The sequence below is a fragment of the Muscardinus avellanarius genome (assembly GCF_963383645.1).
Source record: "Muscardinus avellanarius genome assembly, chromosome: 16".
NCBI classification, from domain to species: domain Eukaryota; kingdom Metazoa; phylum Chordata; class Mammalia; order Rodentia; family Gliridae; genus Muscardinus; species Muscardinus avellanarius.
In genome coordinates, this window is record NC_137802.1 from 59751324 (window position 1) to 59776869 (window position 25546).

General features: G+C 44.3%; 1 protein-coding gene across 2 annotated transcripts in view; it reads right to left on the reverse strand.

Annotated features, from left to right (window-relative positions):
• The window catches only part of BPTF (bromodomain PHD finger transcription factor), a gene marked incomplete at both ends in the record, with an annotated part of 152889 nt that overhangs the window by 113454 nt on the left and 13889 nt on the right, over positions 1-25546 (reverse strand). For both annotated transcript variants that reach the window (XM_080713422.1, XM_080713423.1), the window contains one exon: positions 7055-7877. In XM_080713422.1, coding sequence (XP_080569548.1) covers positions 7055-7877 — 823 coding nt within the window. The remainder of the gene's footprint in view (positions 1-7054; positions 7878-25546) is intronic.

Genomic DNA, 25546 nt, shown 5'->3' on the forward strand with positions numbered 1-25546 from the left:
TTATTTATTTATTTATTATTTTTTTTTTTTTTTGGCGAGACTGGGAGTGGAACCCAGGGACATTCTACCTCCAGGCAACACTCCCAGCCCTATTTTTCATTCTTTATTTTAAAACAGGGTCTCACTAAGTACAGAAGGCCTCATTAAGTAGCTGAGGCTGTCCTCGAACCAGATCCTCCTGTCTTGGCCTCCCAAATGCTGGGATTACAAGTGTGCACCACCACTACTGGCTGCTGATTTTATGTCTTATTTGGAAACAGAGTCTCACTAGTGAAAGCCTCACAAAATTGCCAAGGCTGGCTTTGAAACTGCGATCCTCCTGTCTCAGTCTCCCAAGTACTGGGATTACAAGTGTATGCTATCACACCTGGCTTTTTTTTTTTTTTTTTTTTTTTTTTTTTTTTTTTTGGTGGTTGTACCAGGGATTGAACTCAGGGGCATTCTACCTACAAACTATATCTCCAACCCTATTTTTTAGTCTTTACTTATTTATTTATGTGGTACTGGAGATGAAAACCAGGGGCTTTCTACCTCTGGGCTACAATCCCAGACCTATTTTTATATTTTATTTGGAAACAGGGTCTCACTAAGTTGCTGAGAGCCTAAGTAGCTGGAGTTGGCTTCAAACCTGCACGATCCTCCTGCCTCAGCCTCCCAAGAACTGGGGTTACAAGTGTGCACCACCACGCCTGGGAATTTTCTTTTGAAACAGGTCTCACAGCGCTGCCCAGGCTGGCCTCAAACTTGCATGTGAGGCATGCACCACCACACACACCAAGCTTAATCTGGTAATTTTGATTTTATTCAGAGTCCAGATTTTAGAGCAATGGACTGACAGAATGAAAGCAAAGCAGCCTGCTTACATGCTGCTTAAAACTAACCTCTAGCCGGGCGTGGTGGCGCACACTTGTAGTCCCCGCGCTTGGGAGGCAGAGACAGGAGGATCGCGCAGGTTCGAAGCCAGCCGCGCGAACTGGCTTAGGAGACCCTGTTTCCAAATAAAAATGTAAAAATAGGTCTGGGAGTATAGCCCGGAGGTAGAAGGGCTTCCAGGAACCCCAGTACCACCAAAAAAAAACAAAAAAAACAAAAAAACAAAAAACTAATCTCTAAATTGTTTGTTGAATATTACTGGTTCCTCGGGTAATACACTATAAATTCATTTATAAGAACCTTTCTATTGTTGTATGCATCACTAACTTACACAAACAACATATTTAATGCAAATTAAATAAAAGCAATCAAGAAAAACATGAAAAGTCTTCTAGGAACTGCTAAGAAAACAATGAGCCCTGTTCAGTGACACTCGCTTGGTTTTAGGCAGCCCCTCTCTGAGCAGCCAGGCTGCTGAGATTCATCATTTCAAGTGTCCGGGCTTCCAGGGAAAGCATAAACCAAAATTCCACATATTGCCTAAGCAATTTAAATGGCTTTAAAACTTTCACAGGTATCCACATATAATCTACCACAAAGGGGTAGGGGTTAAATCAGTGATGTGTACATGTATGTACACACAAGTTCTTTACCCCAATATGATGTATGAATATAATATGCCAATAAAAAAATTTTTTTAAATTTACCACAAAGGGACATTTAACTTGAAATCATTTTAATCTAGTTTTCACATAAGATGTATAATCTATGCTGGGTGTGGTGGTACAGGTTTGTAATCCCAGTACTTAGGATACTGAGACAAGAAGAATCCCAAGTTCAAAGCCAGTCTTGGCTACCTAATGAGGCCCTCTGCAATTTAGTAAGAACATGTTTCAAAATAAGGAATAAAAAATAGGGTTGGAGTAGAGCTCAGAGGTAGAATGTCCTGGGATTCCATCCCCAGTACTAAAAAAAAAAAAAAAAAGCATACTCTTCCAGGGTTATAATTGCTGACTTAATTACCACTAAGTGTGATTTTTAAAGTTTCCTTTTTTATTTTTTTGCAGGATTGAGGATGGAACCCAGGGCATTCAGCCTCTGAGCTACATCCCCTGCCCTATTTTTATTCTTTATTTTAAAACAGGGTCTCACTGAGTTGCAAAGGGCCTCGCTAAGTAACTGAGGATGTCCACAAACCGTTGTCCTCCAGTCTCAGCCTCCCAAATGCTGGGATTACAAGTGTGTGCCACCATGCCCGGCTAAAGATTCCTATTTTATTTTACACAGAAAAGCCCAAAATATCAGAGCATGAAAAAAGATATCCTGCTGGGTGTAGTGGCGCACACTTGTAATCCCAGCATTCGGGAGGCTGACAGGAGGATCTGGGTTTGAGGACAGCCTCAGCTACTTAGTGAGGCCACCTGCAAACCAGTGAGAACCTGTTTCAAAATAAAAAATAAAAATTAGGACTAGGGGTGTAGCTCGGAAGTAGAATTCCTGAGTTTTCTCCAGGACTGCACCAAGGGGTGGGGCTCGGTGTGTAGCTCAGCGGTGGTGTGCCCCTGGGTTCAATCCAGCACTGGGGCGGGGAGTAGAGCGACATAAACTCACAGTGAGAGAGAAAGAGGAAAAACTCAAAGCATTCTGAAAGCAGAAAAGCAGATGGACAAGTGACTATTGCCAAACGAGGGAGCCAAGAAAGCCCGATCCCACACCAAAAGAAGCCAAGAGCCAGCCCAATTTATACTCCCGCGACCTCAAAAGGCGCTCCACGTCAGAGGGAGGGTCTCAAACAAGAAACTGTCTAAAGCCGGTCGGCACAGAGCCCTAGCTCAGCTCTCCTTTCAAAGCACCAACAGTCTAGTCTCCAGAGGAGGTAAAAGTGAGATTCTCCGGACTGGAAAACGGCAGGGTCGGTGTGAACAAAGGCTGTGAGGAGAGACACAGAGAGTGCTGTAGGCAAGATGGATGCAGCCAGCTTCCACCACTCCACCACCGCACACCGCCAGCCAGACCTGCGCCCCGGAGAAGGCCTCCCTGCCCACTAGTGAGCCCCCAAGAAAGGACTCACCAATGGAAGACTATGGAAGTTACCCCATGGGTAAGCTGGAAAATGCCAAGGCCACCCACTTGTTCAGAGCTCCCATTTACCTTTGTAGCTCCACAATGTCAATTAGGAGCAGGAAAAGAATTAATGGACACCTAGCCCAGTAAGGTGGGCGTGCCGTATCTGAGAGGTTAGGAAAGGGGGATGACAGGTTCAAGGACAGCCTCAGCAACTCAGTGACACCCTGTTTCAAAATAAAAAGGGCTGAAGGTGTAGCCCAGAGGTATGATGTCCCTAAGTTCAATCCCCAGTGCCAAAAATTATGAAAAATATACATTAAAAAAAGAACTAAGCCGGGCGTGGTGGTGCACACTTGTAATCCCTGTGCTTGGGAGGCTGAGACAGGAGGATCGCATGGGTCTGAAGCCAGCCTCAGTACTTAGTGAGGCTCTCAGCAACTTAGTGACACCCTGTTTCCAAATAAAAAAAATATTTTAAAAAAAAGGTCTAGGAGTATAGCCCGGAGGTAGAAAGCCTCTGGGTTCCACCCCCAGTACCACCAAAAAGAAAGTAAAAAAAAGAAGAACTGGCCAGGGTGGTGGCGCACGCTTGTAATCCCAGCATTCAGAAAGCTGAGACCGGAGGATCGCGGTTCGCGGACAGCTTCAGCTACTTAGTGAGCCCCTACCCCGCAACTTAGTGAGACCCTGTTTCAAAATAAAGAATTTAAAAAATTGGGCAGGGGGTGTAGCTCGGAGGTTGAATGCCCCTGGGTTCCATCCCTAGGACCCCCCCAAAAAAAGACTAAGCCAGGCGTGGTGGTGCACGCTTGTAATCCCGGTGCTTAGGAGGCTGAGACAGGAGATCACACAGGTTCAAAGCCAGCCTCAGCTACTTAGTGAGACCCTGTTTCCAAATAAAGTATAAAATAGGTCTGGGAATATAGCCCGGAGGTAGAAAAAAAAAAAGCCCCTGGGTTCCACCATCAGTACCAAACAAAAAAAAGAACTAATAGATTATCTAAAGATAGAAGAGAGAAGCTAAAACAAACAGGAACAATTTTGAAGAAACAGATTATACAACAGAGGAGAAAAAACTACCATTAAGCCAGGCATGGTGGCACACACTGTGATCCCAATACTTGGGAGGCTGAGATAGAAAGATCAGAGATTCAGCCAGCAGGGTGATGTACGCTTGCAATGCCAGCGCTTGGCAGCCTGAGACAGGAGGATCGCAGAGGTGTGAAGCCAACCTTAGCTACTTAGTGAGACTCTCAGTAACTGTTTCCAAAAAAAATTATAAAACAGGGCTAGGGGTGTAGCCCAGAGGTAGAATGCCTGAGTTCCATCCCCAGTACAGCCAAAAAAAAAAAAAGGGAAAGAAAGATAGATCAGAGATTCAAAGCTAGCTAGTAATAACTTTTTTGGGGGGGCAGGTCTGGGGATGGAGCCCAGGGGCATTCAACCCCCGAGCTACATCCCCTGCCCTATTATTTATTCTTTATTTTGAAACTAGGTCTCACTGAGTTGCAGAGGGCCTCACTAAGTAGCTGAGGCTGTCCAGAAACCGCGATCCTCTGGTCTCAGCCTCCCGAATGCTGGGATTACAAGCGTGTGCCACCACACCCGGCTTAGCTAGTAGTAATTTAACAAGACCTTGTTTCAAAATAAATTGGGGGTGTAGCTCTGTAGTATAACCTCCTTGGTTTCAATCTCCAGTACCCAAAACAAAACACCTATCATTAATATCCTACTAAAGTAGCCAGGCATGGTCATGCACGCTTGTAATCTCAGTGCTTGGGGAGGCTGAGATAGGAGGATCACAGTCTGCAGCCAGCCTGAGCTGTAAAGCTACTTAGTAAAGCCTTCCTTGACTTACTGAGACCTTGTTTCGAAATACAGACTAAAAATAGGGCTGGGGGCATAGTTCAGAGGTAGAATGCCTCTGAGTTTCACTGAGGTGGAGAAAGGAGGATCTCGCAGGTTCGAAGCCAGCCTCTCTGGCGTAAGAGACCGTTAAAAAAAAAAAAAAAAATATATATATATATATATATATATATGGGAGTGTAGCCCACAGGTAGAAGGGTTTCCGGGAACCCCAGTACCACCAAAAAAAAAAAAAAAGTAAGAGGAAGTCAGGCATGGTGGTGCACACTTATAATCCCAGTACTTGGGAGGCTGAGACAGAAAGATCACAGGTTCACAGCCAGCCTCAGAAACTTAGTACACTTAATAAACAGGGCCAGGGGTATACTCGGAGGTAGGATGTCCTAGATTCAACTGCCAGCACAAATATGAGAAAATAATTAATTAATTAATTAAGAGGAATACTATATCTACTTAACAAAAACTATTTTTTTGGTTTTGTTTTTAAAGATTATAAGAACAAAAGAGCTTATAACACAAAAATGGTAGCAGAAGAAAAAACAAATAGGGTTGAGAGAACAAGATTAATTAAATCTTCAGCTGGGGATGGTAGCACATGTTTGTAATCCCAGCATTTGGGAGGCCGAGACAGGAGGACTGCAGTTCTCAGACAGCCGCAGCTATTTAGTGAAGTCCTTTGCAACTCAGTGAGACCCCATTTCAAAAATTAAGAGTAGAGTCGGGCATCGTGGCGCACGCTTGTAATTCTAGCATTTATGATTCTGAGACAGGAGGACCGAGGTTCATGGACAGCCTCAGCTACTTACTGAGGCCCTCTGCAAATCAGTGAGATCTTGTTTCAAAATAAAGACAAAAAATAGGGCTGGAGTTGTAACTCGAAGGTAGAGTGCCCCTGGGTTCCATCCCCAGTACCGCAAAAAAAAGAAAAAAGAAAAAAGAAAAAAGCCGGGCGTGGTGGCGCACGCTTGTAATCCCCGCACTTGGGAGGCTGAGACAGGAGGATCACACGGGTTCGAAGCCAGCGTCAACTACTTAGTGAGGCTCTCAGCAACTTAGTGAGACCCTGTTTCCAAATAAAATAAAATTTAAAAAAAAGGTCTGGGAGTATGGCCCGGAGGTAGAAAGCCCCTGGGTTCCACCCCCAATACCACCAAAAAGAAAAAAGAAGAAAATCTTTGAAAAAACTGAGCAACACACATAAAGGGAAAGATCGGGAAACTGAAGAGGAGAGATAAAATACAAAGTAGCCACTCCTTCTATTTGCTTTCTACACAGCCAATTCTCAGTTCACACTGTGACCCTCCCACACCCTGGGGCAGGAGCATTTTCTTGACCTCACCCACCAATGCCAAAAAGAGCTTGCGAATGAGGAGGTCAGCAGGCACACACAGTAGCACATGCTTGTAATCCTGGTTCTTGGGAGACTGAGACAGGAGGACTGCAGCTTTGCAGTCAGCCTCAGCAACTTAGTGAGGCTTTCTACCACTTAGTGAAACTTGTTTCAAAATACAAAATGAAATAAGGCTGGGGGTTTGGCTCAGAGGTAGATGCCCCTGGTTCAATGCCCAGCACAGACACACACCAAAAAAAAGCCAACAGGACACTGAGGCCAGACTCTGACCCCAAGACTGCTGGAAGTCTTTCTTCCTGAGAGACCACAGCACAATAGCAGGCTGAGTCTTCCTTAGTGAGCTTTGCTCCTGCGGCTCCGGTCTACATACTGATAAGGGAAAAGTAAAAAGGAGAGGCGAAATCCCAACATCAAAGTCAGGGTGCAAATCCTGAGCGGCCCTCACGGACTATGATCAAGGACAGGCCACGGGGCAGCCCACCTGGGAACATCTCATTTTCTAGCCAGGGCATCAAAAGGAATGGTGTGCGTTTTGCATCCTTCATATACTTTATTTATTTATTTATTTAGCAGTGCTGAGGATGGAACCTAGGGGCATTCTCCTTCTGAGCTACACCCCCAGCTCCATTTTTTATTCTTTATTTTGAAAAAGGATCTCACAGAGTTGCACAGGGCCTCACTAAGTAGCTGAGGCTGTCTGCGAACCGAGATCCTCCTGTCTCAGCCTCCCGAATGCTGGGATTACAGGCGTGCGCCACCACGCCCGGCAGCACTCTCCTTTCTTTAGTTTTAAAAGCTGTGCTCTTTGCACAGAGTCCTAAAGGTTCAGCATAGTTCTGCTACAGCAATGACAAAGGAAGATGGTTTAAGTACAAAGAGTTCAACAGATTTACTTACATTATAAGTCTTCGGTTTAAGAACCAGTATTTCCTCCGACTTCTGTCATATCCAATAGGTTCATGTCGAATATAGGGTTTGTTTTTTTGGATTTCAGCAACACAGTCAGTGACTCCAGGCACCTTGTGTGCAACACACACCTCACACTGCCACTCATCCTCTGGCACCTCCTCAAGAGGCGGCTTCACACATTCCAAATGGTAGACGGCCGAACACGTCTCACAGCAAAGCAAATCCCCAAGTTTGTGACACACCCTGCAATGGTCGTCATACTGGATCACCCCCTCAGACATCAACTCCTCGCGAGCAATGTTTGTCGTAAGAAACTGATCCACTAAAAACTGCAGCACTTTGATTTTGTTCTCCACAGGTCCGTAAGGATAGTCCTCGGCTTCCTGGTAAGGAAGGACGTGGTGGTACTCCTTGTCGCTCTCGCAGTACACACGCAGCACCTCCGGCCACGTCATGCCGTCTAGGAAGTAGAGTGTGGAGTTGACGCTGTCTTTCAGGTCGGCGGGGCCAAAGGTAGTGTTGGAAGTGTCCTCCTCCCGCAGCACGGCCTTCAGAAGCACCACGTGCATCTCGGCCATGAGCGTGCACTGCTCCTGGCTCACCAGAGCAGCGCAGAAGTCCTCAAAGCGAAACGGAGACAGCCGCAGAACAGTGCCAAAGTTCCGCAGTACCTCGTAAATGGCAATGACATTCATTATATGCTCGTTAGGCACCATTAAATCCTCAGAGGACTTGGGGAATTCAAGGGGCGGGATGTCTTTTTCTTCCAATATTGGAGAACGAGGCCGATGTACTCTTGGTTTTCGCCTACCTGTAAATAAAAATGGTATAATTACAAGTTAATAATCACTTCTTCAAACTCAGCGTCTCCAGTTTTTCCTATCTGAACCTACAGCTCAGAGAATAAGTAAGCATATTGCTATTACTCTAATAATTCTCAAGTTAGATAATACCAAGACTAGAAGTTGGTAGTGCAAGATGTGTGAGGCCCTAGATTCAATCACCAGCACCGCTAACAAAACTAATAACAAGAAGCCAGGTGTGGCAGCACACACTTGTAATCCCAGCACTTCGGAGGCTGAAACAGGAGGATCCTAGGTTCAAGGTCAGCCTCAGTTAGTAAGGCCTTCTGCAAATGAGACACTGTTTCTAAATAAAAAACAAAATAGGGCTGGGAGTGTATCTCAGAGGTAGCATGCTTCTGGGTTCAATCCAATCCCCAGTAATAATGATATAATAATCATAATCATAATCAAACCACCAAGAAACAATGATTTAGCTCTAATTTTCAAGTCTATGGAAAATCTAAATTTAATGTTTTCCTAGCCATGGGTGTGGCTCAAAGGTAGAATAGTTAGATCAGTTTCCAATATCAAAAAAAAAGTTTTTCCATTAGCGTCCAAACCAGAAGTGAAAACTTTTAAATTATAATCAGTTCTCAATTACCCAGAGGAATTAACTGGTCTACAATGGTAACTGTCATTTTATTTTATTTTATTTTATTTTATTTTACTGTATTATATTTTTGTGGTACTAGAAATAGAATGCAGGGCCATTCTACCTCCAAGCTACATCCCCAGCCCTAATTTTTATTCTTTATTTTGAAACAGGATCTCACTGAGTTGCAAAGGACCTCACTAAGTAGCTGAGGCTGACCACAAACCCGGATCCTCTAATCTCAGTTTCCCAAATGCTGGGATTACAAGCGTGCACCACCACGCCCAGTTTGTAAGTGTCAATTTAAAATAAATGATGTTAGCTGGGCGTGGCATGCTTGTAATCCACGCACTTGGGAGGCTGAGACAGGAGGATTGCACAGGTTCAAAGCCAGCCTCAGCTACTTAGTGAGGCTCTCAGCAACTTAGTGAGACCCTGTTTCCAAATTAAAAAAATATATATAGATATATATATGTCTGGGAGTATAGCCCGGAGGTAAAAAGCCTCTGGGTTCCACCTCCAGTACAACCAAAAAAAAAAAAAAGTGGGAAAAATAAAATAATTGATGTTAATAGTAAAAGATTTGACAAGTATAAAAAAGCATCTACAAGCTGGGCATGGTGGCACATGCTTGTAATCCCAGTACTTGGGAGGCTGAGACAGGAGGATCGCAGGTTCAAGGACAGTTTCAGCTACTTAGTGATGCCCTCTGCAATGAAGTGAGACTGTTTCAAAATAAAGAATAAAAAATAGGAATGGGGGTGTAGCTCAGAAGTAGAATGTCCCTAGGTTCAATCCTCAGTACCACAAAAATAAACAATCGGAGCTGAGTGTGGTGGCGCACACTTGTAATACTAGCGCTTGGGAGGCTGAGACAGGAGGATCGCACAGGTTCGAAGCCAGCCTCAGCTACTTAAGAGGCTGTAAGCAACTTAGTGAGACCGTGTTTCCAAATAAAGTATAAAATAGGTCTAGGAGTATAGAGAAGAAGGAAGGAAGGAAGGAAGGAAGGAAGGAAGGGAGGGAGGGAGGAGGGAGGGAGGGAGGGAGGGAGGGAGGGAGGAAGAATCGATCACAAACCACCATGCTGGTTAAGCATCTGTATTATGCTGACTCGCATCCAATCCCTCTCATTCACTGCCATCTGGAAATTATCTGGGACTCACTGCAGAAGTATAAACAAGAGAAAGCAGAAAAGGAGTAAGAGGGAGAAAGTGAACCTAGAGGAATCTCCCAAAGGAGAGAAGAAAACAAGTGAGCACCCGAGGCCAACTGCTTCCAGAACAAGTCCCTGTGTCCTTCCAGGTCACTTGTGCAAAATGGCTGCCAGAGAATCCGTAAGGCTCAAGTTGGTCAGTTTTCTGTTGGTTTTAGAGGCAATGAAGAAAGCTAAAAGATACCCATGTCTTTCCCCTTCTTCCTTCCCTTCTTTCCTGTGCTGGGGGGGGGGGCAAATTGAGGAGTGCTCTACCTCTGAGCTCCACCCCCAAGCCCTATTTTCTTTTCTTTCTTTTTTCTTTTCTTTTCTTTTCTTTTTTTTTTTTTTTTTTGTTTAGGGTCTGGGATGGAACCCAGGGGCATTCGACCTCCGAGCTACACCCCTGCCCTATTTTTATTCTTTATTTTGAAACCCAGTCTCACTGAGTTGCAGAGGGCCTCACTAAGTAGCTGATTCTCCAATCTCAGCCTCCTAAATGCTGGGATTACAAGTGTGCGCCACCACGCCCGGCTTTGTTTTCATTTTGAAAGAGTCTCACTGAATTGATGAGGGTCTCCCCCAGATTGCCAGACTGTCCTCAACCTAAAATCCGCCTGTTTTAGCCTCCCAAGTCCTGGGGTCACAGATATGCACTACCAGCCCAGACCCTTACCTTCCACGTTATATATTCTCTAGCTGGGAACCACAAAATAACTTCCACTCAAACTGTGTTTTATATAGACACTGAATAATTCGAGTTTTTCACGGAGTTAATCTTAAATACTGATACTTTTTTTGGAGAATATAAGTGGGTTCAAATTTTTAAAAGTCAAAAATCTTTTGAATGAGCTGGGCGTGGTGGCGCATGCTTGTAATCCCCGAGCTTGGTAGGCAGACACAGGAGAATCAGGTTCGAAGCCAGCCAAACTAGCTTAAGGGACCCTGTTTAAAAAAATATATATAAAAATGGGTCTGGGAGTATAGCCCGAAGGTATAAGGGTTTCCTGGAACCCCAGTACCACCCTCCCCCAAAAAATATCTTTTGAATGAAGCCAGGCGTGGTGGTGCAGACTTGTAATACCAATACGTGCAGGCTGAGATGGGGGATCGCAGGTTAAAAACTAGCCTTGGCAGTTTAGTGAGGCTCTCAGCAACTTAATGAGACCCTGTTTCCAAATAAAGAATAAAACAGGTCTGGGAGTAGAGCCCGAAGATAGAAAGCCCCTGGGTTCTACCCTCAGTACCGCAAATCAAATAAAATAAATAGCTGGGCATGGTGGCACACGTGTGCAATCCCAGCATTTGGGAGGCTGAGACAGGAGGATTGCGGTTCACAAAGACTTAGCTTAAAAAAAAAAAAAAAGAATCATAAAATGTAGTTGCTTTTGAGACAACTAGAGAATAGGCAAAAAGAAAGACTTTTTCTTTTTCTTCAGTACTGGGGATGGAGCCCAGGGGCTTTCTACCTCTGAGCTACTCCCCCTGCCCTAATTTTTATTCTTTATTTAAAAACAGTCTCAGCCGGGCGCGGTGGCGCACGCTTGTAATCCCAGCATTTGGGAGGCTGAGACTTGAGGATCGCGGTTCGCGGACAGCCTCAGCTACTTAGTGAGGCCCTCTGCCACTCAGTGAGACCCGGTTTCAAAATAAAGAATAAGACGGGCGTGGTGGCACACGCTTGTAATCTCCACGCTTGGGAGGCAGAGACAGGAGGATCACGCAGGTTCAAAGCCAGCTGTGCGCACTGGCTTAGGAGACCCTGTTTCCAAATAAAAATGTAAAAATAGGTCTGGGAGTGTAGCCCGGAGGTAGAAGGGTTTCCAGGAACCCCAGAACCACCAAAAAAAAATAATAATAATAAATAAATAAATAAATAATAAAAAATAGGGCAGGAGGTGTAGCTCAGAGGTTGAATGCCCCTGGGTTCCACCCCCAGACCAGCAAAAAAAAACAAAAAACAGAGTCTCGCCAGATGTGGTGGCGCATGCTTGCAATCCCCACACTTGGGAGGCGGAGACAGGAGGATCGCGCAGTTCATAGCCACGCTTGCTGGTTTGGAAGACCCTGTTTCCAAATAAAATATAAAAAAAGGTCTGGGAGTATAGCCCGGAGGCAGAAAGCCTCAGGGTTCTACCCCCAGTACCACCAAAAAAAGAAAAAAGAGCCGGGCGTGGTGGCACACGCTTGTAATCCCTGGGTTTGGGAGGCTGAGACAGGAGGATTATGCAGGTTTGAAGCCAGCCTCAGCTACTTAGTGAGGCTCTCAGCAACTTAGTGAGACCCTGTTTCCAAATAAAATATAAAATGGGTCTGGGACTATAGCATGGAAGTAGAAAGCCTCTGGGTTCCACCACCGGTACCACCAAAAAAAAAAAAAAAGAAAGAAAGAAAGAAAATAGGGTTTTGCTAGGCTGAGAGCCTCACTAAATTGCAGAGGCTGGCCTTGAATCTGAGCTCTTCTGATCTCAGCCTCCCAAGTACTGGGATTACAGCACTCTTTTTTATTTTTTTCAATTATACAAGGTCTTGCTAAATTACTGCACTGGCCTCAAACCTGTGATCCTGTCTCAGCCTCCCAAGCACTGGGATTCTGGGCATGTGCCACCATGCCCACCTCAAGGAAGGAAATCTTTGTGACTTAGGTTAGCTAACTATAACTAAGAAACTAGATCAGCACACTATAGCCAGCCCACTAACCATGTGTATTAAGTCCACGAGGGACAAACAGGTAGGAAAGTCATCAAAAGAATTACAAAAGCAGGGCAGGTGTAGTGGTGCGCACTTGTAATCCCAGCATTTGGGAGGCTAAGACAAGAGGATGAGGTTCAAGGACAGCCTCAGCTACTACTAAGTGAGGCCCTAGCAACTCAGTGAAACTGTTTCAAAATAAAGAATAAAAAATAGAGCCCCTCTGCAATTTAAACCCTGTTTCAAAATAAAGAATGAACAGGGCATTGTAATCCCAGTACTTGGGAGACTGAGGCAGGAGGGTTATAGGTTCCTAGCCAGCTTCAGCTACTTAGTGGGGGTCTTAGCAACTTAGCAAGACCCTGTTTTCAAATAAAAACTAAAATAGGTCTGGGAATGTGGCTCGGAGGTAAAAGGCCCCTGGGTTCAATCTCCAGTACCACACACACACACACAAAAAGACTAAAAAATAGGGCTGGGGGTATAGGTCAGAGGTAGAATGTGACTGTGTTCAATCCCCAGTACCACAATAAATAAATAAATAAGCCAGTGATCTATCTTTAGTCACTTATGCTGGTATTTCTTTCTATAGCGTAGATTCCTAGGGCTGGAATGACATGACTGAGTTACACACTTGCAATCCCAGTAGTTGGGAGGCTGAGACAAGAGGATCACAGGTTTGAGGACAGCTTCGGCATGTAGTGAGACTCTCACCAATCTAGTGAGATGCTAAATGGCACTCTACCACTAAGCTACACACCCAACTCTCTTTATTTTATTTTGTTTTTTTACTTTGAAAACAGGGTCTCAGAGTGGGGCGTGGTGGCGCTCGCTTGTAATCCCAGCATCTGGGAGGCTTGAGACGAGGATCGCAGTTTTCAGATAGCATCAGCTACTTAGTGAGGACCTTCACAACTCAGTGAGACCCTGTTTCAAAAAAATAAAGTGCTGGGCATGGTGGCGCATGCTCGTAATCCCAGCATTCCAGAGGCTGAGACAGGAGGATCATGGTTCGTGGACAGCCTTCTTAGTGAGACCCTTTGCAACTCAATGAGACCCAGTTTCAAAATAAACAATTTTAAAAAATAGGACAGGGGGTGTAGCTCGGAGGTCAAATGCCCCTGAGTTCCATCCCCATACATGCAAAATAAAATAAAATGACTAAAAATTAGGGTTGGGGGTGTAGCTTGGAGGCTCCTGGGTTCCAACCCCGGTACTTCAAAATAAAAAAAAATTAAAAAACACACAAGATCTCAATGTTGCTGAGGCTGGCCTCAAATTCGCAGTCCTCCTATCTCAGATTCCCAAGCACTGAGACTATAGGCATATGCCACTATGCCAGGTTTATTAGCTTTTTTTTTTCTTTTCTTTTGAGGGTCTGGGGATGGAACCCAGGGGCATTCGACCTCCAAGCTACACCCCCTGCCCTATTGTTTATTCTTTATTTTGAAACAGTGTCTCACTGAGTTGTAAAGGGCCTCACTAAGTAGCTGAGGCTGTCTGCAAACCGAGATCCTCCGGTCAGATCCTCCGGTCTCAGCCTCCCGAATGCTGGGATCACAAGTGTACACCACCACGCCCAGCTAGGTTTATTCACTATTTTAAATGCTAAACTATTCCTCAGACAAGCTGTGCAAGCATTTAAAAGGAAAAAGGACAAGAAAAATTCCACAGTGATTAATATGTGCATTTCTGAAATATTTATGTTCCATAAATAGAATACACTATGAACAGACCTCAAAGGAGGCGCTGTGAACATGCCAAAACCCAGGAGAAGACCTGCTGCTGGTAAAATGCAGGAACCTCACCTCCTGGACGGTGCCATTCAGTGTGAACCACTTGGCCGGACTGCTCACTCGCGTGCGGATCACAGCACACCCCATGCAGAGCACACACAGGCTTTCTTAGCCAACCTCAGGAGCTGCACGGTGCACCCAAACACTTTTGAGTCCCTCAAACAGAGGGGCATCTTTCCCTTGAACACCAGTGACTCTTTGAGAAAGAGGTTTTATATGCAGAAGAGCCCAGACACACGAGTATTTCCGAATTCGGTCACATACTAACTTTAACTCTTATAGCAGAGGAACTGTCTGAGTTATCAATTAAAAAAAAAAAAAAGTTTGCGGGTGATGGCATACCCTTGTAATCCCAGAACTTGGGAAGTACTAAGACAGGAGGATTGCAGGTTCGTGGCCAGCCTCAGCTACTTAGTGAGACTCTCATCAACCTAGTGAGACCATTTCAAAATTAAAATAAAACAGGGCTTGGGATGTAGGTCTGGGGTAAAATGCCCTCGGGTTCAGTCCCCAGTACACCCCCCTGCACACACACATAGGGTTCCCCCCCCCCCTCGGTACTGAGGATGGAACCCAGGGGCAATCTACCTCCCAGCTACACCCCAGCCCTACTTTTCATTCATTTGTGTATGGGGGGGGGGGGGTGCTGGAGATGGAACCCAGAGGCATTCTACCTCTGAGCTACACCCCCAGCCCTATTTTATTCTGAAACAGAGTCTCACCGAATTGCAGAGGGCCTCACTAAGTAGTAGCTGAGGCTGTCCTCGAACGCCATCCTCCTAGTGCAGCCTCCCAAATGCTGGGATTACAAGTATGCGCCACCATACCCCGCTTCATTCTTTATTTTGAAACAGGGCCTCACTAAGTACCTGAGGCTGTCCTTGAACCTTTAATCCTCCTGTCTCAGCCTCCCAACTATTGGGATTACCAACGTACACCATCACGCCTGGCTCCTATTTTTTAATTTTTATTTGGAAATAAGGTCTCACTAAGTTGATGAGAATCTCACTATTTGCTGAGGCTGTCCTTGAACCTGCGATCCTCCAGTGTCAGCTTCCTAAACACTGGGGATTACAGGTGTGTGCTAACACAACGGCCTGAATTACCAAATTAAACTTCACAAACAGCCAAGTGCAGTGGTACACGCCAGGTTTGAGACCTGTCTTGGAAACTTGGTAAGATCATGTTTCAACATAAAAAATAAAATCAAGCTGGGGGTGTAGCTCAGAGGTAGAACACCCCTGGGTCCCATCCTTAGCAACACAAAAAAACAAACAACAGTAATAATAATTAAAAAAAACACCTCAAACAAAACTTCAGAGTCAAGTCTGAATTGCACTGCCTCCTTCCCTCCGCTCTATGTGTAAGACTCCGGCTTACTTTTGGCAGGACAGTGGCAGATTTTCTAGCATTATTAACTCCCTCTTCCCCTACTGCCAAGGACAACAACTAACACACAGGTATCAAGGGTGACCTCAAGCCTTGCTGCAGAAATGCAACGCATCAGCACAGGAGTCTCCGCGGAGGGGCCACAGCCAGACTGGCGCGGCTACTCAGGAGCACAGGACTGGGCAGAGGGAAAGCTGGCCAGGACCAGAGGCGCTGGGCAAGCTCCTGGCCTCAGACACTGGCCGCCGCGTCGCGATCACCCATGACAACTGTCTGCAGTGATCCGTAATGACGCAGACACTCTACATTTGCGTGGCGCAACACAGGAGCCACTTGTGTGGCTTCTTGACACTTGCAAGGAACTAGAGATTTAATTTTACTTCATTTGAATTAACTTAAACCTAAATAGTCAACTGTGGCCAGTGGCTACCATACCAATAGCCCACTAGATAGGGTGGGCATAGAAAACCCAGAGGCTTTCTGTGACTATATTCAACAAATACCTGTGCCCTACTGCACATGTGCGATTGAGCCAGCACTAAGGAAAAGGAGACTAAATGAGACCCTCCCTGGCCTAGAGGAGGTGCCAGGTCATAAAAGGAGTCCATTTCACAATTTAATGTATTAATAAATTTAAAGATAAAAAGGTCCAATAATCAAGAAGATAAAACAATCCTTCCTAACCGGAGTGTGGTGGCTTATGCCTGTAATCCCAGTACTTGGGAGGCTGAGACAGGAGATTGTGCGTTGAGGCCAGCCTCAGCAGTTTAGCAAGATCCTGCTTCAAAACAGAAAATAATATAGGGCTGGGAATGTAGCTTAGAATAATGGCCCTGGGTTCAATCTTCAGTGCCACAAAAACAAACCTTCCTAAAAGTTTTTTAATTTGATAACAGAATCTCAAAATACACAGACTGACAGCACTCCTAGGAGTAACAGACCTGTAGACTTAAGCGCCCCTTCTCCAGGAACCAACAAAGCAAGGACAGCACACCTGCAGGACAGAGGAAACTTAAGCTATCAACCAGTCTGACCTAACAGGGAGTGCTCCGCCCAGTAGCAATGGAGCATTAGACTGGCAGTAACTAGGGTAGAGAACAAAGCTTTAAATGTGTTAAAATTAAGGTTGAGAGTTACAAGAGTTGAAAGTCATTGCCTCTGAAGAGGTCTGAAGGCAAGAAGAGGTACAGCAGAGAACTGCTTTTGTTCACTATGGTTAACTTATTTCACCTATATTCATGTACTACTTTGACAAGGACAAAATAATACATTCGCAACCAGCTTGCTTAATACAATCCCAATTATCTTTTCACAAACACGTAGATAATAATATGCTATAAGAGGCTAGGTGTGGTGGCCCACACTTGTAATCCCAGTATTTGGGAGGCTGAGACAGGAGGATCACAGCTACTTAGGCCCTTTGCAACTCAGTGAGACCCTGTTTCAAAATAAAGAATAAAAAATAGGGCTGGGGGTTTAGCTCAGAAGTAGAATGCCTCTGGGCTACATCCTCAGTACTGCAAAAATAAAAAAATAAACCAAGCTATAAGCCAGGCGTGGAAGCACATATCTGTAATCCCAGTATTTGGGAAGCTAAGACAGGAGGATCACAGGTTCAAGGACAGCTTCATAAAATAGTCAAACTCTCAACAACCTAGGAAGACTCTTTCAAAATAAAAATTAAACAGGGCTAGGGTGTAGAGCTCAGAAGTAATAAAAATTAAACAGGGCTAGGGTGTAGAGCTCAGAAGTAGAATGCCTCTGGGTTCAATCCCCAATACCAAAAAATAAGATAAAAATAAATTAAAATGCTATAAAATATAACATATAAGAATGCTTTTCTGGTGGTTATCTCTTGCTTATACTTCAGGAATAAAGTCTGTTAGGTGGACTAATTTTTTTTTTTTTTTTTTTTTTTTTTTTGTGTGTGTGTGTGTGTGTGTTACTGAGGTTCCTGGAAACCCTTCTACCTCCGGGCTACACTCCCAGAACTATTTTATATTTTTTTTTAATTTGGAAACAGGGTCTCTTAAGCCAGAGAGGCTGGCTTGGAAGCTGTGCGATCCTCCTGTCTCCGCCTCCCAAGCACTGGGATTACAAGCATGTGCCACCAGGACCGGCTTGATTCTTTATTTTGAAACAGGATCTTACTGAGTTGCAGATGGCCTCACTAAGTAGAGAAGGCTGTCTGCAAACTGCAATCCTCCTGTCTCAGACTCCCAAATGCTGAGACTACAACTGTGCACGACCACGCCAGGCTGGGACTAAAATGTTTAAATGGGTAAGTTAAAATTTAATATTTTTATTAATGGGGGAAAGCCCAGCATATGGCAGTGCACGCTTATCATCCCACTATTTGGGAGGCTGAGGAGGAGGATCACAGGTTCTTGGACAGCCTCAGCTACTTAGGCCCTCTGCAACTTAGTAAGACCTTGTTTCAAAATAAAGAATAAGCTAGGTGTGATGATGATGATGCATGCTTGTAATCTCTGCACTTGGGAGGCTGAGACAGGAGGATCATGCAGGTTCGAAGCCAGCCTCAGCTACTTAGTAAGGCTTTCAACAACTTAGTAAGACCCTGTTTCCAAATAAAATATAAAATAGGTCTGTGAGTGTATCCTAGAGGTAGAAGGCCCCTGGGTTTCACCCCCAGTACCACAAAATTAATTAACTAATTAATTAGCTAATTAATTAAAAGAAATAAAGAATAAAGCCAGGCGTGGTGGCCCACGCTTGTAATCCCAGCATTTGGGAGGCTGAGACAGGAAGATAACAGTTCATGGACAGCCTCAGCTACTTAGGCCCTCTGCAACTCAGTGAGACCCTGTTTCAAAATAAAGAATAAAAGCCTGGCATGGTGGTGCACACTTGTAATCCCCGCGCTTGGGAGGCAGAAACAGGAGGATCATGTAGGTTCAAAGCCAGCCTCGCTGGCTTAAGAGACCCTTTTTCCAAATTAAAAAGTATAAAATAGGTGTGGGAGTGTAGCCCGGAGGTAGAAGGGTTTCCAGGAATCTCAGTACCACTAAAAGAAAGAAAGAAAGAAAGAAAGAAAGAAAGAAAGAAAGAAAGAAAGAAAGAAAGAAAGAAAGAAAGAAAGAAAGAAAAAACTGGGCTGGTGGTATAGCTCGGAGGTAGAATGTCCCTGGGTTCCATCCCCAGTACCACAAAAAAAATAATAAAATAAAATAAAGAATAAAAAATAGAAGCCAGGCTTGGTGGTGCACGCTTGTAATCCCACCATTTGGGGGGCTTTTACCGTGGATCGCGATTCAAGGCCAGCCTCAGCTACTTAGTGAGGCCCTTTACAGCCTCAGAGAGACCCGGTTTCAAAATGAAAAATAGGGCTGGGGATATGGCTCGGAGGTAGCATGCCTGAGTTCAATCCCCACAACCACAAAAACATACACAGATATACATATATATACATATATATATATTTTATGCCTTGAGTCAATTGACAGGTTCTTTTTTTTTTTTTTTCCTTTTTTGACAGTAGTAGGGATTGAAACCCAGGAGTATTCCACCTCCAATCTACACCCCTGGCCCTATTTTTTATTCTTTATTTGGAAACAGAGTCTCACTAAACTGCATACAGCCTCACTAAGTAGCTGAGGCTGGCTTCAAACCTGCAAGCCTTCTGTCTCAGTCTCCCAAATGCTGGCTGACGGCTTTCAATAGAATAACATGTTACCTCACTATATAGTATGTAAGGTCTCTATCTTGAAGGAATCACCATCTTCAGCTCAAAGGAAAAAAAAGTAAGCAGACCCTACCAGCTGACATTCGCTGCCCCTCCTACACGCCAGTAGCTGTTCTAGGCATTTCACAATACTGAACTGTGAAATGGGGGTTGAATCGAGGAACACTCCACCTCCAGGCTTTATCTCTAAACCTATTTCTTTGTGTGTGTGTGTGGGTTGGGGGGGCTGGGAATGAAACCCAGGGGCTTTCTACCTCCAGGCTATATTTTACTTGGAAATAGGGTGTTACTAGGTTGCTGAGAGCCTCACTAAGTACCTGAGGCTGTCAGCGAACCCCTGATCCTCTGGTCCCAGCCTCCCGAATGCTGGGATTACAAGCGTGCCCACCACACCCAGCTCCTACAGATCCATTTAGAAACCTCAGATTCTCATAAATCATGACTGACTACAATTCCGTGGTGTGCTTACACACCCTGGTGCCTGTTGCTTGTGATCTTCTCCCAAGTCCTCACACGGCCAGAGTAGAAGTTAATGGTGTGCTTCTACTCAGACTGTTCCTCATCTGGCAAATTCATTTGGAATACGGTCTCCAAGCTGACTGCAGGCAATCAAAAGCTCACAGCCTTTAGGACTTACAAGTCAGAGCTCTTTTTTCCTAAGAGAATTCTGTTTTGAAAACTATTAAAGCCAGGCGTAGTGGCGCACGCTTGTAATCCTGGCACTTGGGAGGCGGAGACAGGAGGATCACGCAGGTTCGAAGCCAGCCACGAAGCCAGCCACGCTGGCTGAAGAGACCCTGTTTCCACATAAAAATATAAAATAGGTCTGGGAGTGTAGCCGGAGGTAGAAGGGTTTCCAGGAACCCCAGTACCACCAAAAAAAAAAAAAAAAACTATTAAAGGTGGTACAGGCTTGTCATCCCAGCGCTTGGGAGGCTGAGACAGGAGGATCGCACAAGTTTGAAGCCAGCCTCAGCTATTTAGTGAGGCTCTCAGCAATATAATGAGACCATTTCCAAATAAAATATAAAATAGGTCTGGGAGTAAAACCTGGAGGTAGAAAAGCACCTGGGTTCCACCCCCAGTACAAAAAAAACAAAAAATTAATTAATTAATTAAAGAATAAAAATAGGGCTGGGGGTGTCGCTCAGAGGTAGAATGGGTTTGTTTCATCCTCAGTACTGCAAAGAAAGAAGAAAGAAAGAAAGAAAGAAAGAAAGAAAGAAAGAAAGAAAGAAAGAAAGAAAGAAAGAGAAAGAAAGAAAACTAACAAGTTGGGTTAAAAATTGGAATAATTCTATTAAAACTGAATTTGCAGCCGGGCATGGTGGTGCTCATTTCAGTACTTGGGAGGCTGAAACAAAAGGATCTGAGGTTGGAGGGCAGCCTCAGCCAGTAGTGAGACTCTCATCAACCTAGCAAGACCCTGTTTCCAAATAAAAATAAAATTGGGCTAGGGGTATAGCTCAGAGTTAGAATGCCCCTGAGTTCAATCCTAAATACCAAAGAAATAAAAATAAAAATCTGACTTTGCAGCCTGGCAGGGCTTGGAGGTGCACAGCAACTTGGAAAGCTGAAGAAGGACGATCACAAGTTCAAGGCCGACCTAGGCAGCAGGGCGAGACTCAGCCTCTAAATAAAACAAACGAGGGCTAGGGTGCAGCTCAATGGCACAGCACTCCTGGATTCGATCCCCAGCACTACCCAAAAAAGTGCACTTGCAATGATCCAACTATTCCACTCTAAGGTATATACAGCCACGACAAACAAAAACATGTACGAGCCTGTACACCAATGTCCATAACAGTGTTATTCAAAATAGCCAAAAGCCAAAACCTTTTCTTTTTTTGCAATATGGGGATGGAACCCAGGGGGTGTGAGCTACACCACCAGCCCAATTTTCTTTCTTCTCTTTCTTTCTTTCTTTCCTTCCTTCTCTCTCTTTCTCTCTCTTTCTCTCTCTCTCTTTCTCTCTTTCTTTCTTTTGCGGGTCTGGGGATGGAACCCAGGGGCATTCGACCTCCGAGCTACACCCCCTGCCCTATTTTTTATTCTTTAGTTTGAAACAGCTCTCACTGAATTGCAGAGGGCCTCAGTAAGCATCTGAGGCTGTCCGCAAACTGCGATCCCCCTGTCTCAGCCTCCTGAATGCTGGGATTACAAGGGTGCGCCACCACACCCAGCTTTTTTTCTTTATTTTGATAGTGGGTCTAAGTTGTGAGGACCTCACTAAGTAGCTGAGGCTGGCAGCAAACCTGTGATCCTCCTGTCTCAGCCTCCCAAGTTCGAAGATTACAAGCATGCTCACCATAAGGGGCTTATTATTTTTTTTTTAAACAAAGTCTCACTAAATTGCAGAAGGTCTCACTAAGTATCTGTGATCCTTCTGTCTCAGCCTTGCAAGCACTAGGATTACAAGTGTGCCACCACACCTGGCTCTATTCTTTTTCTTTCTTTTTTTTTTTTTTTGGCAGTACTGGGGATGGAACCCAGGGGTGTTCTAACTCCCATCTACACCACCAGCCCTATACTTTTTTCTTTATTTTGAAACAGGGTCTCACTAAGTTGTGACGACCTAAGTAGCTGAGGCTGGCAGCGAACCTGTGATCCTCCTGTCTGAGCCTCCCAAATTCTAAGATTACAAGCATGCACCACCATAAGGGGATTATTCTTTATTTTTTTGAAACAAAGTCTTACTAAATTACAGAAGGCCTAAGTACTCATACATTTTACAACATATATAAACCTTGAAATTATTCTAAATGAAAAAAGCCCATTTCATATATATGTGTGTGTGTGTGTATATATATATATATACACATATATATATATATATCCTGTCATATGTATGTATATATATGTATGTATGTGTATATATATATATTTATGGTGTGTGTGTGTGTCACTGGGGATTGAACCCAGGAGCATTCTATCTCCAAGTTACACAAATAGCTCTTCTTTTTATTTCGAATTCTGAAACAAGGTCCACTAAGTTGCAAAGAGCCTAAACTGATGAGGCTGTCCTCAAACCTTCAACCCTTCTGTCTCAATCTCCTAAATACAGAGATTACATTACAGGCATGCATGGTGGTACGTGCTTGTAATCCCAGTACTTGGAAGGCTGAGACAGGAGGATCATAAATTTACTGCCAGCCTCAGCTAAATTTTTTTTCCTGGGTCTGGGGATGGAACCCAGGGGCATTCGAGCTCTGAGCTACACCCCCTGCCCTATTTTTATCCTTTATTTTGAAACCAGGTCTCACTGAGTTGCAGAGGGCCTCACTAAGTAGCTGAGGCTGTCCCCGATCCTCCGGTCTCTGCTTTCCAAATGCTTGGATGACAAGCATGCGCCACCACAACCAGCTTAGCCTCAGCTACTTAACGAGGCCCTCTGCAACTTAGTGAGACTGTTTCAAATATAAAGAATACACCAGGCGTGGTGGCACACACTTGTAATCCCAGTATTTGGGAGGCTGAGACAGGAGAATCACATAGGTTCGAAGCCAGCTTCAGCAATTTAGTGAGACCCTGTTTCCAAATAAAATATAAGCCGAAAGTGGTGGCGCACGCTTGTCATCCCAGCATTTGGATGCTGACAGGAGGGTCGCAGTTCAAGGACAGCCTCAGTTACTACTTAGTGAGGCCCTTTGCAACTCAGTGAGACCCTGTTTCAAAATAAGGAATAAAAGCCAAACATGGTGGCACATGCTTGTAATCCCAGCATTCGGGAGGATGAGACTGGAGGATTGTGGTTCGAGGACAGCCTCAGCTACTTAGTGAGGCCCCCTGCAACTTAGTGAGACCCTGTTTCAAAATAAAGGAATAAAAAAATAGGGTTGGGGGTATAGCTCGGAGGTCAAATGCCCCTGAGTTCCATCCCCAAACCTGCAAAAAAAAAAAAAAAAAAAAAAAAAAGAATAAAAGAATAAAAAATAGGGCTGGGGGTGTAGCTCAGAGGTAGAATGCCCCTGGGTTCCATCCCCAGTACTGAAGAAGAAAAAAAATATATATATATTTATATTTATATATCTATATCTATATATATGTAGATATATCTATTTATATCTCATAGGTCTGGGAGTGTAACCTAGAGTTCATAGAAGGCCCCTGGGTTCCATCCCCAGTACCACAAAAACAAAAAACAAACAAACAAAAAAAATCAAATATAAAGAATAGACTTCCGGGAAGATAGCGACGACTTCCGGGAAGATGGCGACCGAGAAAAGCGGGGCTTAAGAGCCCCGCTAACAACAAATCTCCATTACCACAAAATCAGCGCCTTTCATAGCTAGAAAACACCATCACCAGTGAAACAAAAAATCACCAGGCTCCAGAGAGAAAGCGGACTGAGAACAGAGCCACAGAGGAGATAACCGGCCTCGCGCCCAAGGACGCGGCAGACGCGGCAGCAGCGCCATACTGCCAGCGGCACTGGCGAATTCACGGGATGGCTACAGCAAGCCGAGGTGAGCCGCTGCGGAACAGCCAGGCGGGATTTCTCCGCGCAGAGAGCATCTAAAGCTCCCAGTGGCTGAGCTCAGCACACGCTGCAGGGATTCAGAGTCGAAATCAAAACCAAGAAGAAAATGCCAGCCCCATAGCCGAGGGTGTAGCAGCGGCGCCATATTGCCACCGGCGGCAGCAGCAGCAAATTCACTGAGTCCAGTACAGCTACATCTGTGCACTCAAGAACAGTGAGTCAAATTGCGGGCCACAGAGGAGAAATCCCAGTACTGTACTCCCTGGGACTTGACCCAGTGGGGGAGGGGCGGTGGCAGAGATATCACACCATAGGAGAACGTGCAACCTGGCAAGTCCCACAGTCTAAAGCAGCCTCTATCGACTCTCTGCGTCGGAGACTCTGTGATAAAACCCAGTAAAGGAGTAGTGGGGTCTGAGACTACTGACTCGAGATCCAGAACACCTTAAGTGAAGTCATAGTGACCCAAGGGAAGAACCCAGAGAAGGCACAAACATCCGAAATCATGGGAAAGAGGAATAATACTGGAGCAATGAATGCACACAACCCCACAACATCAGAACCCAATAAAACTGAAAATCAGAGATTTCTAGAAGATCAAATCAGGAAAATAACTGTAGAAATAATAGAGGTGCTTCAAAAAGAACTCAGAGAGAGCCAAAAAGAGATAAAGGATGCAATTAATGAAGTAAAGGCCTCAATTCAAAGCACAAACAACCAATTAGAACACATTGAGAACAGAATCTCACCCTTAGAAGATGAGCAATTCAAAAATGAACGCATAGTTTCTAATCTAGAAAAAAATATCCGACAGCAGGAATCTGATATTGAAGAAATATGGGCCCATTTTAAGAGAGCTAACCTAAGAATAATTGGAATAAAGGAGGGAAAAGAAAGTGAAACCAAAGGGATCAACAATCTCTTCAAGGAAGTAATAGCAGAAAATTTTCCAGACATCGAGCAAGAGGCCGATACACAGGTCCAGGAAACTTATAGAACTCCCTTTAGACAGGATCGGAGAAGAGGATCCCCACGCCACATAATTGTCAAAATGACCAATGTGGAAGCCAAGCAGAGAATCTTAAAGGCAACAAAAGCAAAGGGCCAAGTGACATTCAGAGGCAAACCAATTAGAATCACTCCAGACTTCCCAAACCAAGTCATGAGAGCCAGAAGGGCTTGGAGTAACATATTCCAAACTCTGAAAGAAAACAACTTCCAGCCAAAAATTTCCTACCCAGCAAAACTTTCTATCAAATTAGATGGAGAAATAAGAAGCTTCCATGACAAACAGAAACTGAAGGAATTTATGTCTTCAAAACCAGCACGAGAAAATACTCAAAGAGATTAACTACAAAGAAGAAATAGGTAACACACACCAGAACTAGAGAAACAAGATTTTCCATCCAACAGACAACTAAGATTGGTTATCTGTGGAGATTCATTATTTATGTTAGTCTTTTACCTATCTGTAAAGGGTATTGTTTGCCTTTATTGTTGTTAATTTTTAGGATTTCTAGTTGGAATATTAATATACCTTCAGATATAGCAATTGGAAATATTTTATCCCATTCTATTAGTAACTGTTAACTCTTGTTTACATTGTCTTTGGATATACAATATTTTTTTTATTTTTTAGGGAGTTTGTATACGCTTCTGTTGCCTGTGCCATTGAAATCATAACCAAGAAATCACTGCCAATTTCAATGTTGTGAGGTTTAATGACCCAGATTTTCTCCTAAAAGTTTATAGTCTTAAAATTTATATTTAGAGCCGGGCGTGGTGGCGC